Source organism: Erigeron canadensis, chromosome 1 (genome assembly GCF_010389155.1).
Source record: "Erigeron canadensis isolate Cc75 chromosome 1, C_canadensis_v1, whole genome shotgun sequence".
In the NCBI taxonomy this organism is placed as follows: domain Eukaryota; kingdom Viridiplantae; phylum Streptophyta; class Magnoliopsida; order Asterales; family Asteraceae; genus Erigeron; species Erigeron canadensis.
Window position 1 is genome coordinate 18,761,699 of NC_057761.1, and position 15,291 is coordinate 18,776,989.

The 15,291-nt window shown below is 33.6% G+C and overlaps 1 protein-coding gene across 1 annotated transcript; it reads left to right on the top strand.

Moving 5' to 3' along the window:
* The first annotated feature begins 4,431 nt into the window (after positions 1 to 4,431).
* On the top strand, positions 4,432 to 9,157 carry LOC122603941 (probable E3 ubiquitin-protein ligase RHG1A). Its single transcript, XM_043776806.1, has 5 exons — positions 4,432 to 5,132; positions 5,939 to 6,106; positions 7,683 to 7,778; positions 8,006 to 8,167; positions 8,838 to 9,157. The coding sequence occupies exons 1-5, from the start codon at positions 4,626 to 4,628 to the stop codon at positions 8,970 to 8,972; spliced, it is 1,068 nt and encodes a 355-aa protein (XP_043632741.1). The 5' UTR covers positions 4,432 to 4,625; the 3' UTR covers positions 8,973 to 9,157.
* The last annotated feature ends 6,134 nt before the right edge of the window (positions 9,158 to 15,291 follow it).

The following is a 15,291-nucleotide window of genomic DNA, read 5'->3' on the forward strand; positions in this document are numbered from 1 at the left end:
TTAAGTACATATCTTATTTTAGACGTCTACAAATTTTTTTAAATATTTGGTCCATGAATCCTTACCGCCTAATCTCTCTTGGTAAGAAACAAAACCACCAAATAATATCATGTCAAAGTGTCAATGTTTCAAGAAAATAAACATGTTGGCTTTATAAAGATCATCTAAGAAAGATATTCCACTAGTAATCCTAATAACAATGAAGACCACTTAATGACATGTCATGTGGCTGATGTTTCTGAGGAGGTTTATGCTTTACCTTATAGAACCATCACTTCAAGTATGTTTTCTAAATGGGACAGAGTTGCTTCTCCTAAAAATTCGGGAGGGCTAGGAATTTGTAACTTAAGGGACTGTAACTTTGCTTTGCTTTCTAAATGGATATGGCGCTTCAAATGTGAACAGCACAGCTTATGGAGGAAGGTCATGGATATCTTACACAACACGAAAAGAGGTTGTAACTCTGTCCCGGTCAACAAGTACCTTCCTGGTACATGGAATAATATCGTGAAATATATTGAAGCTGTGAAAGTAAATGGTACGAGTTTTATCAATCTTTCTAAAGGAGAGGTGGGTAATGGGGATACTATTAGGTTCTGGCTTGATAATTGGGCCTCTCACGAACCACTTAAAGCTAAATTCCCCTTGCTGTTTTATTTGGAAAAGGATAAGAAAGCTAAAGTTAAGGATCGGTTCAGTTTTGATGAAGGAAAGTTCAATGGGTTATGGAGATGGGCCAGGCGAATACAAAGTAAAGAGGAATTGGAGGAGCTGGTTGACCTATATAAAACTCTGGATGGCATCACATTAGCTAACAATCCAGATAAGTAGTTTTGGATGGGTGGTAAGGACAACACGATGTTGGTCAGCAATGTCAAGGCTTTTCTGCTTGGCAACAAGGATTTCAGCAACAGGTACGTATTCGATTGGTGCAAATGGATCCCTAAAAAATGCAATATCTTCTTATGGCGAGCGTCTATGGACCGCATACCAACAAAGTCTGCGTTGAGATCTCGAAATTGCTTCTCTAATAATATGGAGTGCGTCTTCTGTGGGGATGGGAAGGAGACTATCAATCATCTCTTTTGCGAGTGTGGAATGGCTGCTACTGTTTGGCATGCGATCAGTAGATGGTGTAATACACCTCTGTTTTTTATCTTTAATATCAAAGACTTATTGGAGTTTCACGAGTTACAGGGCAAGCACAAAACCGAGAAGAAGGCGTTAAAATGTATTATAATGATAAGTTGTTGGTGCATATGGAATGTGAGGAACGACATTATCTTCTCTAACTCTAATCCTAGTGCTAAAAAGGAAGTCATTGAAAATATTAAGTCGTTGGGTTTTTTGTGGTATAAGAATAGAGGGAAACATCAAAGTATATCTTGGGGAAATTGGTGTAAATTTAATTTATTGTAAATATTGTACTATATACCGCCAGTGATTTACCGGGATTGATATGAATATAAAGTTCACTTGTCAAAAAAAAAGTATGTTTTATATATATAGAAGACACTAAAGCAAGAGAATCAAAATACATCCTGTCCATATCCTTATTTACTAAAAAAGCAGATGATAATACTTTTCAGGTGACGATTCATAAAGTAATTATATACAAGTTGGTATAAATTTTAAAACCCATTATGAGAACATGACATGATTTGATTGGGTAATTTTGTTTCTTACTACATATGTTAGGTGGTAAAGATTGATTGACCAAATAGGTTGAATATTTTGTATGTGTCTGAAATAGGATATATACTTTCAAATTAGACCATTTAAATAATTTTTTGAAGGTAATGAAAAAACAAGATAGTTTTTGTTAATAATAAAGTTTTTTAAATATTAAATATTATCCAAATAGTTATTTTATAGAGTAAATATGTGTTGCGTCATCATTTTCTAATTAAAGCTTTCATACAAATTGACTTAAATATCTTTACATTTTATTATATGACATAGTGTAATGTCATGTTGGTAGTGTGTAATGTCATCTCATTTGTTTTTTTAAATGATAAATTTGATCATAACAATATGTTTTTTGTATGCCTAAATTCTTGTTAGTATATTATTCACACTAAAAATTTGTACCCAATCTTTTAGAGTAGGAAATGATTAATCCTCCTAACTAAAGATCCTACAAATCCTCTTAAGAATAAGATTATGACATTTGACAAAATTAATGGATTAAATTAGGAGAGAGAATTAATGGAGTACACTATATTATATTATTTAAAATTTTAAATAATTCTTAATCTTAATTAGGAGGATTAGTTGGAGGATTAATCATTTCCCTTTTAAAATTTTAAAATTTTCAAATATCAATCAATTTATATTATTGTGTTAGAATAAAATTTCATCGAGATAATTAACCATATAAATTAAGCTGTAACATTCAAATAGATATACTAAAATTTTTTATAATACCAAAAGTTAGTTTATTTAATTGATGTCATAAGATACATCATAAGATTACATAAGTAGTTAAATATCACATATATTATTTATGACAATTTTTATAACTTTATACATTTTATTAAATTATTTTATCACACACTCAAATATGACTTAAAAAACTTCATGTTCAGATAATAACTTTTAAGTTATTAAGTAATCTCCAATAAGGCCTCTTCTTATAGAAGCATTGGACACTTAACTGGTATATGACGCTATATACACCATTGCGTCTTAGGGCCGCAACAGCTGGTTTGCTCTATATTCAGATGCAGGGTCAGGTGTGATGTGGGGCCCAAATCAAAGTTTATGTTGCATAAAAACAAAAATTCACTAGCCCGTTAAATTCAAATGGGGGACACTCTTCTTTGTTTTTTAAATTTCTCTTGTCGGACACTTAATCTGTGTCTGACGCTATAAGCACCACCGCTTCTTAGTAGTCGTTGAATTCAAATGGGGGACACTCTTTTTGTTTTTTAAACACAACCATTTCACCACATTTCATCACATTTCACCATAATTTTAAACTTTCTCTCTCAAATTTTATACATTTCATAACATTTCATCACACTTTATTCAAGTTTTATACTTTCTCTCGCACCTTTCATCCACAACCATGCCTAGAAAAAACACCAAAAAGCTTTCACAACAACAACCACCATCACAACCATCGTCATCTTGCTTTAGTTTTGATGCCAATTTTAAGTGTTTATATCCATGGGACCCATGAGATCTCCTCCGTTTATATCATCTTCAAATATGATGGGGCAATCGAGGAACTATGATCCGATAAACACCCATATTTCGAACCAGTTAAATGAACAATTTCAACAACTTCAACAAGAATGGTTGGAAAAACAGCAACAGTTTTAAAATTTTCAAGCGGCACAACAACAACGTCAGAGGCAAGCTCATGATATAAATTCTGAAGTGACACGTACTAGTGTCACTTTAGTAGAGGAAGAGGCCGAAAAAGTCACTACACTGCCCAAACGATTGACAAAAAGGGAAAAAAGTTGTAGACAAGCAGAAGTGGTCCATTGCGGACACGGTTTTATTGTCTACGCACGCTTCACAAGACTCTCAAATCGGGATCAGCCAAGATGAGTCGATGTTTTGGAGTAAGTGATCGAGTGGTTAAATACGAAGACAACATGTCTACCGCGCAACAAAAGTTAGCTTCAAGGCAATTAGAACAAGATATGGAAAAAAAGGGGTGTAAGCAGTTTGGTGCAATTTTCTTGAAGCTAAGTGAACAGGGACGACCAAGCGGCAGATGCGATAGACAGTATGACAACGCAACACATGAGCAGTACTAAACAACTCAGGACCCTCTCGATTCCAGTATGAGATGTGTTACGATGTATTAAAGGATTGTCTCAAGTTTTGGCAAAGTGATAGTTTGACAAAATGGACCGCAACCTCCTATGTAAATTGGATTGATGATGGAACAAATAACTTTGGAATGTATGTGCCCATGGAGCTGGATGCAGCCATGGAGCTTGGGTTTGAAAATAAAAGGTCAATCGAGCTTAAGTTTTGAACTTTGAGCTTTTTAATCGAGTCGAATTCAAGTTTATCAGTGTATCGTCGTGTTGGCTCGGATCGACAGAGTTACACACCTAGTTATTATAATACGAGTAATATCATACCTAGTGTCATTAGGGTGTTAGCCCAATGGTTAGGGGGTTTCTACAATGTGGTTTCCTCCTAGAGGTTTCTGAAGTTCGAATCCTGTCACATGCAAATATTATCAGAAGACCTTAGCAATGTTATACTCATCTAACACATAGGAAATAAACTCTTTAAGGCATTACCAAAAGTTGAACCGGCATGTACATATCCACGTAAGAGGTGTTATCCATTTATACCATATTGACTTAAAAAAAAAATATCATACCAACTTACCAAGTATAAAATTAAAATACTACTCCGTACTACGTAATAAAAATGCGTGCTATCACAACAACCATTCTCTCTCAGTTTCTCTTTCTTGTTTCACCCTGAAAAACCAACCCACCCACCTCCTCTTGTCTTCTTCTTTCTTTTACAATAATATACTTTCCTTTTTCTTTCTTGCTAAAATCTTTAAATCAAAATCTTCAATCTAACTTTCAACCTCCTCCTCTTTCTCTCACACACACTGAACTAGCCTACAAACAAAATTCAAAATGGGTGAAGAAGAAGAAGTAATTATTAGAAGAAACAAACCAAGAAAAAAACATCCAATAGTAGTCCCACCACCGACAATTTCATCCTTAATTTCCACAAATGATAACCAAAATTCCATCAAGAAAATTAAGAGTAAGAAAAATTGGACTATATCAAGTAGATTTAGAGGGTTGGGGTGCTCGGCCGGAGGACACCCGCAGGTCGTGTCGGTTCCGGCCATCATAAGGTCCTCTGCCAGTTGGCATGACCCACCAAAGCCTAAAGTTATTACTAATAATAGAAATATGAAATTGAAGATGAAAAATTGTATTTCTTCTTCTAATTCTAATTCTAATTCAAGTGGTGAAGTTGGGTTGGGATGTTTGGCGGCTGTTCCTGATGTAAATGTTTTCTGTGGGCCCCCTGGTATCGGGTTTTCAACTGATGCTGTTTCTTCTTCTTCTTCGGATTTTGTTGTTTCTACACGAACTAGTGCCACTACTAATAATCCTGAAATTATCCGCCAGGTATATACTCATTTTATCTTCAATTATTCTATATTTAAGTGTTTAACAATACATTTATCATATATATTTATATTTATATTGAATTTTGAGTATTATATCTCGAGACAGTAATAATTAAGTTTGCAACATGATATGATAAGTGGTGTGGTGGTGTTTGTTTTTACTAGAAAAGCTACTTTTTTTTTTTTTTTATGATTATGAGTGTCGTAATTTTGGGGCTACAAATAATTGGGATTAGGAAAGTTGAATTTTCAGATTTAAGTATGCGTAAAAAGTAGTACTCCAGTGTATTATTTATCATATTATTTATTTTATGATAATATTATACTCAATCATTAGTATGGAGTTGTGTGTAGGAATCTTGGTTATTGAGAATTATGTTACAGTTTTACATTCCAATATTGATTTTCATTTGTTTTTTGGGTAAGAATAGTGGGATATGGAGAAGCAAATTACAACTCATATAAGATACATTGAATTAGTTATTGGATATTTAACCTTTGGCTTTAAGTACATAATTATTTTATTGTGTCATGTGTGATTCTTTTTAAGATATTCTCGATTTGTAAACACTCGATTCGATGATGAAAAAAATAATATGGAGTACCTTTTTTTGCTTATCGTTTCTTCTAAGAATAAAGTGGTTACCTTTTTTTATAAGTTATTCCGGTATGTTGATTATGTCTTATTTTTGTCTACTTTAAGTTGAGTTACTTTATATAAGTGTAACTTTGGTTTGATTCGATGAGGATTGGTTAATTTCAAGCACTAAAACATATTATTTTTTGAAACATTGATAATGGCAGAGAGGTTCATATGGTGGAAGAAGAATGGTGCATCCTGAAGATGTTCCTTTTTTTGATACCGACTCTGAAATTCCACACCCGCATCGTTCATTTGGAGCTCGACATCGGCGCCATCTTAGACATCTTCATCATCATCATCATCATCGTTCTCATGAGGGCCTTGCTGAGGTTTGCACACGCATTTATATATTTGCAAATCTATATCCTAATTTTTGAAAGATTACCTTATAATAATAAATATAGAAATTTATATATTAACTTAGGGGTGACAAAATGGACCGGTTGTGGGCTTTTAATGAATTAATAGAAATGTAAAAATGCACAAAAAAAAGGGCCTGGTGTTTTCAATAATCCATATCTTTTCAGGAAATCCGGTATATGTGTATATAATATATTAAAGTTCGAATATATAGGAACCTAACCCTAGAAATTCCAGCCCTATATTAAGGCTATGGAAAATGTTCCACAAAATATGATTCCTTTTTTAATTATATTTCCATGTACGTTTTCACTTGCCACTGCATTTTCCTTATATTATTATTATTATTATTATTATTATTATAGTAAATATATTATTATTAAAGTTAGAGTGTTAGACTGAAAAAAGTTTCAGTAGTTTATTGATTGCCTTTATTTATGGGATCTTCTTTTTGTTTTTTTATCTGTATGTATCCATATATATATATTCTGAAACCGTTTCTGTTTTAGCGTATTTCTTGATTCTTTAAGTTGTGGACTTTTTTCCTAAGCGTTTATTTTATGTTTTAGATGATTGAATTTTTGCTACATTATATTGTTGGTTGCACGTTCCGGTTGATTTTTCATGTAATATTTGATATAGATATTAACGGGTCCAAGTTTAGGCTAAAATGGGGGTTGTTTTGAGTATGTGCGAGGACGTCTTCCTGTTTTGATCCTGAAACATTTTGTTGTTCTTTTTATTATGTATAGTTAAATGAATGTAGTTAACTAATTACTAAATGCTAGGTAGGAGAGTTGTTTTATAACTTTATATTTTTTTGGAAAATCATCCATGCAGAAGATATCAATGAGGGTTATCATACATAAACACAAATACTCTTTTCATTTGCACTCGACATTACCAAGTTTGCCTCATGTTAACATTATGAATCACTTCCCATAAGATTTAACCAAACTTAATCGTTTCACAATTAATTGGGTTAAAAGTGTGTGTTCTATGTTTGTGTCTATTTAAAAGTTCAAAACCGAGAACAAGATAGGTTTTAATTTGTTTGATGTCACATATCAAAAGACACATTTTAGGAATTTTCTTTTAATTTCTTGCCAGTATATAGAGTTGTCAAAATGGATTGTCTAGTTTTGGTGAACATTTAATATGTTGCTACTATAGTACAGAAGAACTATTTCATTTATATAAGTAGATAGATATCGTTTAGATGTCAATGAATTTTCTATCATTGGAACCTGTTGTGGAAGTTGTTGAACTTACTTATCATCATTAATTGGGCTTGACTGAATTAATTTGCCATAAGTGTAATAATAATAAATAAGGAATACTTTCTAGCCTCTGACGCGTCTGAAGGCTATTCGTTAGTGTTTGTTTAAGTTATTATCTACAGTTTTAAAAAAGCTTGGTAATATATCTAAGAGTTATGAGGGCTCTTCAATAGTTTACATATACCAGTTTCATTGAACTTGACTTTAAATGTTGGTATGTTTTGTCTTCCGCATTTCTTAATTAAAGTTACTGATTTGGTTGCAGATTGCTAGGCTCCAAGGTAATTTACTTATGAGGGGAAGATCAGATGATGACCAATACAGGGACTGGAGGCTTGATGTTGATAGCATGTCTTACGAGGTTTGTTGTTACAATGTCATGTTAGCTTTAGGATGCTTATACCATAATTTATTTTTAGTTGTTGCAAAATGGGTGGGTTAGGGGTCCTGGGTAACTGATCAAAGCTGAGTTCTTGTTACTAGGTCAATTTGGACTAAAAGTTGTTTGAATCCATTAATTAGTAATTGGGCTAGAGTTGCATCTTTAATTTAAATTTCTAAGTTTGTAATTCTGTAACTATGAAATAGGAACTATTGGCACTTGGTGACAAAATCGGTTATGTGTGTACCGGTTTAAAAGATGATGAGATACGGCGGTGTGTCAAGAAAATCATGACAACCATGGTGTCTGAGGATAAGTCATCGTCTCGCATACAAATTGAGACACATTCGAAGTGTACCATTTGTCAGGTTTGGTTTTTGATCTATGAAACAAAAGCAGATAGCGAGATAATTAGTGGGATGTTTACGCAAGTTACTTTTTTCACGATATGAATCTTGTTAGTTTATAAATCTGATTATCCTTAGATGATCAGTAAATGGTATTTATATGACTTTAGGTAAATCAGTTCGAATGCACATCAAAATATCCTTTTCTTATAACAAGACATATCAATCTTCTCAAACCATTAATCATGCCTGAATATTGAAATTGACGGCACAATCTTATAGCTTGATAATTAGTTAATCACTACTACACTTGTTTAGTAATGATAATTTGAGGATATCCGAATGTCATCAAGTTGTAATGATCATAAATGACAAATAACTTTAGTTAAGAGTTGCAAAGGCAATTATTTGAGTGTGTTGGGAATGTGCGGTCTGGAAGTGATTACCACGAGATGAATAAAGTTTTGATTGAAAAGTCAGGTTATCTTTATTTTATCCAAACACTCGAAAGTGACTACTCAACTTTAAATTCCAATAATCAGTGTATGTAAATTCAAACATCTAACACCCCAATAACTTTGATGTTCACAAAATATGAAGTATTAGAAAATAGATGGGCAAAATACAATATTGTAAATATACAAGCATTAGTTTCTTGTTTTTGACGTTGTCGATATTCGTACTGTGCCAGGAGGAATTTGAAGGGGATGACGAGATTGGTAAGCTTGATTGTGGTCATTTCTATCACATGACTTGCATAAAACAATGGCTGGGGAAAAAGAAAACGTGTCCCGTCTGTAAAGTGGAGGTCTATGCTCAACAATAGGCTGGTAAATTTTTCGATAGGTCACTTAATGTGCATAAAACTTTTAGCTCCGTGAAAAAGAAAAGAGAATCATTCTTCTGGTTTACATTTATGTTCCATTTATGCTTGCTTAACATGATTTTACTGGTCTCAAGGGCATTTGTTGAACTTAATACAGTTATTACAAGTGATTTGATTTGCTTTCATTGGCTTGAGAAGTTGTGGTATTTTTTTGTCGCCGTTGGTTTTACATTTATCTGTGATGAAATCTTGTGGATTGCATAGACATGATGAAAATACTATTGTAGAGTTTTACTGAAATTGTCTATGTGTGGGTTATGCAGTTATGTTTTTGACATCATTTAATGGACGTCTCCAATCTTGGTATAGTTTGACATACAGGAAGTTCTATGACTCTATCCTGATAGATGTCCCAGTCATGGGCCGAATATTTTAGTCATAGTTGGTCTGATGTGTACTCAGAACCATTGCCCGGGTGATGGACCGAAGTCCCCAATTGGCAATGAGTAATACATTGTTTTGAACAAAATGAACTGGAAATGACGAGCAATTGACTTTCATTTGGCACGCCATGAAGACATTTTTAAACTCATAAGTGATGGCTCAATGAAGATTGAAGGCTAGTCAGATAGGTATTGTGATGTACGGGTATGAAAATGGCATGCCTTTAAGGTGAAAGCATTTCGCTGTTAATTACATCGTTAGTTTCATTCTTTCTAAACTTCGGAAACTAAAAAGAAATTGCAAAAAGCAAAAAATTAACGAATTATCTCAATGAATGACATTTCAACACATGTGAATATGTGATGTAGATTGATGGGTCATATGGAGATAAAGAATAATGGGTCATTGGTCATAGGGGATTAAAGAAAAAAAAAGTTTTGGGTTTGTCATTATCTTTGTTCACTTTTCAGTATTAAGGTGATGGCGTTGATGGGTGCTTCCAGTAGTGAGTGGTGGGCCCACTTGCACACCGCCGCCGTTACCTAACCACTCACATGTGAAGGAAAATGGGTGGTTGGAACACGCAATGGAAGGAGTGAGTGGTGCGTATGTTAAGGGAGGAACAACTATTTTGATCATCAATCTAACTTTTTGTTTTGTATTGTTTTTTTTTTCCTGAATTTTCTTTATGTATATATATATATACATAATTCAAACACACACACACAAACACACACACACACTTTCTAAAATGGCAAACAACTAAAATACGACTTTTTGGGATGCTAAAAATGTGGTACAAACCCACTTGAATAACGACGCAGATACCGATCTGTCGTAAACAACGTTATTCAGAGCACATCTAAGAACAAGGCGGCTTACCAAGTCGAAATCGACTGAATTAAAGCTCCCAATCGAGTTCGTACCGCTGCCGCAAATGAGTATGTTGTATATCTTCGACTAAAGATCGATTAGATGAATCAAGTTATTTTCCAGCTTACTACCGCCTCTATGACGTTAACAGCCACGCTAGACTACTGGTTGTTCAGGAAAGACAGTGTCGGTGGTGGTCGGTATGTAGATTATCATAATGACCCAGGGGAGGAGTTTGTATCTCTTCAACGCAGCAACGCTGCCGAGTCTCCTGAACCGTATCGGTACATTCGTCGCAACGACGGTGACATTACTATAAACTCGAACTATTCCGAGTGTTAGTATTATGTAAAGTATGTTAATGGTTTTAGTGAATTGTGTAATGTTTTTTATGTTTAATGGAATTTGGTTTTTTTAAATAAAAATAAAATTATAGTGAGTTGTGGGTGAGTGATGGCAATGACAACCAAATTTGAGTAAATGATGAATTTGAGGTGTCATAATGTGATTGGTTAGAAATGAGTGGTGAGTGATATGAATGCCATCACCCTTAATAATAATTAATTTCTTACTCCGTACTTTTTATGTCTACAATTATGTAAAGAAGTATTAGTGACAATCTTTAGAGCTATATATTTTTTTAATTTTAATAGCGTTTATTTAGTATATTATTAAGGATGCAATGAAGTAAATGAGTTCTATAAAAAAAATGGTATAGGTGGGTCATGGATTTTTCAATTTTTCATATATATTGATAGTAAGTAACTCTCAATGTCGTCTTTCACGGGTATTGGGTCCCAATACCGTCTTCGATAGTGTATGGGGGAGGTTGATATGTAGACAGCCTTACCCCTACCAAAGGTAGAGAGGCTGTTTCCAGATTCTACCATAGGTAGAAAAGGACCTCCAGCCTTGCTGGGCATAAGGATCGAACCCATGACCTCTGTTCCAGAGGCATGAGCTCCAACCACTGATCCAACCTAGTTGGTTTTTTTTCCATATATATTGATGTTAGTAAATTTTACCCGTACCAAGGAATTTTTATTATAAAATATAGTGCTAATTAGTATCTTTTCATTTTTCGACCCTTTTTCCTGTTTCTTTTAGAATGGAAGGTAAAAGAGAATAAAATTGCTTCGCACTTCGCATGAATTAGGAGTGTATTAAGATTAAAATTTTAGCCTTTTAGGTAAGTGGCATTAGACATTTATCCATGAAGAGGGTGTTAAATGTTAATATGTAAATAAGTAATTGTTGTTGCTATATACAATTGTAATGGTAGGTTTTCTTGGGGTTGGTGGCAAATTGGTAAGGTTTTTAACCTTGGGGAATTCATTTAGGTTCTAGTTTCACTTCCCACATTTGCGAGGGTGGATTAATAGGGATTTTTTGAAAGTCGTGAGTTTCATCTCAGGCATACTTGTAATTTAGGAGTAGAAGTAGATTATAATGTCGTTCTTTAAAAAAAAATACAGTTGTAATGGTAGGTTTTCTTCCTTTACCAAATGATAAAATAAAATTGATCTATAATTAATGATCGGAAATGAAGCAAACATATTTCAATTCGTGCTTTAATAGAGTGCATATTTTAATTAGATGATGTATAACTGTATAAGCAATAAATGTCGTTTTAAGGTTTATCCTTATGCTTCAAACTTCCAAAACGTGCCAATGAATGTAACGACTCAAACCAAAAATAAAAGTAAATTTTTTTATTATATATTCGGGACTTGACCAATCCACTTTGAATCAACTTTTGGATAATCCGAGTTCAGTTTCATATTCAAAAGATATTACCATTAAAAAGTATACTCTAACAAATTACCATGGATAGCTTGAACCTATGTAGCACCGAAACGGGTACGGCAAAAGGTACGGGAACAATACGGGAACGGGAGACGGCAAACTAAAATTTTTAAGAAACGGGTACGACAATAAAAAAATACAAAATATTAATTATATTGATATTTTGTAGAGAGAGACTTGAGAGATTATGTATTATTGTATATGTATAATTGTATAATATATGCTTGATCAGTGATTACTTATCGAAATCGAATGTTTAGTGTTTAATAGTTGGTTTTGGAATAGACTAAATTTAATATTGATCAAATTGTATATAATATAGCTTGTTTGGGTTTGAGGATATGTATAATCACTAAGATGTCAGTCGGTTTCAGAGTTAAAAAAGTCCATTAAAACCCTGATTTTAATTAGACAGTATGAAAACTTTACAGAAATGTTTCGGTATCTATTGAAAATTGAAGGAAAAGTTTCATACGCGTTTCATACGTGGAAACATTTCCATAGAGTTTCTGAAACGGATACGGCTACTTTTTTAAAGTTTCGGTGCATCATAGGCTTGAACGTCAAAAACAGAGTTACAGATTGAAAGTTACGATCGTTTAAAAAATATTGAGTTTTGTGCTGAACGGGAAAAGGTTGCGGTGAACCCCTTCAAAGTTGTGGCGAACCTAAGAGGTCAATAAAAATTGACAAGGCCAGAGTTGAGGCGAACCTACAAAAAGTTGTGGCGCAACTTCTGGTCTGACAGCAACAAAACCATTTTTGACACTTCAAATCAATTGCAAACATCCTTAACTTGATTCTATGCTTTGATAAACAACATATTTGAATCAAACAAGTTTCAAACACAATAGTAAACGTAACAAAAGTGTTCATTTGATCAAACGTTTATTTTACAACCAAACGGGTCATTTTACCCAATTTGACACCGACTAGGGTTTTACAATACATCAGGATACCAAGACCATGACTCTAACCTAACTTTTTGCAGACATGTACATAACAAAACTTTACCAAAAACACTTCATATGTACCAAGAGACATTAGTCCAAAGGAGTCACTATGGGTTCTAACCATAAACCAAATTTTATCATAAAAGTCAACATTTCCACAATTTATATCATCATAAATCTTCAAGCACTAAATCTTGTTTCCACATTCGGGACAACCTATAAAAAGGGTAAACAACTAGAAAGTAAGCAAAGTTTAGTGAATACCATTGCATACGCTCATACACACGAAGGAGGACAAAAACACAAATGACTATCACATGTAGCCAATGGCATCGTCATACCATCACTTGCATACTCATCTTTGCGCTAACAAAACATACATGGATCTATATACGCTAAACAATAATCAAAAAGGTTCTTAGGCCTCATCTCAACTCAACTATGAGATTCTTAGGTGTCGACCTCAAATTAGGCCCTAACACTGTAACACCCCAACTAAGGCGGAACGATGAGATGTACAGAAAGTCGAGTATTCAAAACAAAGGATTATAAATAACATTCACCATAGTTTTATTTGATAAAAGAATTTACAAATGTACAAGCATGTGAACCAATTTCCAAGTACAAATGCGTCCACTGTACTTGAATATTAAGTTCACGAAACAAATAACAAGCACATGAAGTAGTATACTACAATGATCAAGGCGGATTCTATTGCCCATCACAAGGTTTGATCTTTGACTCCAAAGTGCAATGCAAATAATCATTAAGCATATAAATCCTCAAAGCTTAAGCTTATTTCCTGAAAAGCATGAAGAAAAAGTGTCAACTACAAAAACGTAGTTGGTGAGTGCATATGTTTTTAAGTAATTCTCGATGCCTAACCATTGTTAACACTTAGAAAACATGTTATTAGATATTAACATACCCAAACCATATGTCCGGCAGAATTCTCATCTCCAAATATCAAGTTTTCCAAATACCATAATGTCATTTGAAGACTTGGAAAAATCCATGGTAACTTACAAAGCTCTCATTTGTCAAATCATCACGAAAGAAAAAGTATATATATCGATTAATCATATATCATACCAAAATCATTCGGTTATCAATATTTCAATGTCACCAATTTCAACAACTTTCAAAATTCCATATAGGGTCCAATACCCAAACCGTATGTTCAAAACATAATATCCATCCATGAATAACATAAATTTCCCATTTAGCCAAAGGCATAATTTGATGAGTAAATGCTTGAGCCACTACTAAGACCCTTTCACGTCCAAATAATGATAATAATAACTTGCCCCGATAGATTATGATATAAAGGCACATGCTGTCAATCATGTGTAATAATTAATAATAAAGGAGTCATGCCATGGAGACGACGACTAAATAATAAAGTAGATTAGAGCACCCCACAACCGACACCGTTGAAGGCGGCCACGTAGGCGGCCAAACAACCTGTCGCCGCTGATGTGAGTGAGGGGACGAATCCTAGTTGCGCAACTCTCTAACTAAAGGCCTCAATGAGTTAATAGTAGTGTAGCGGGGACTAGACTTTGACAGTACTCAAGCTCATCATATAACATAGATCACATTGAACATACAACATATATTCCTTATCATAAACATCCTTTCAAAATATCATTTCACAAAAGAAAAAAAATTTATTTATCATGTTTTTCACCCCGAAAATAAAACATATAAAAGAGTTTGAAAGGGGGCTATGACTCACCTTGATATGCCGCATATTATATTCACTTATCCAAAATGGGTACTTCCCATCGATAGCTTTCTTGACCACATATCCATTATGTTCCTCCATCATATTTTAAGCCAAGACTATCCCTACGATAGGACTAATATACGTAAGTTCCTGTCTTAAGCCATCACTTAGAAATGTCATTTTCATTATGTTGCTATCAATTGTGGGATCCAAGTATATTGGTAACACTCGCATCGTTTTGGTTGTAGAGATTGATGGTGTAAAAGGTCACTTTCATTACATGCGTAGTTATAAGTTGTTAGATTTTTGGCAACTTGGCTTCATTTGTGGTTTTACTTGATATATTAGGTTATCATATAGAAATGTCATATTAAGTTATGTTATCTTTATTCATCATTTGTTGTGTAACCGATTTATTGCGAATTAGTATTTGTGATATCAATATATAGCTTGGTTAACATAATTACTTATGCCTATCTCACTCATTTATCTTTGTTTTATTTTGATTACACTT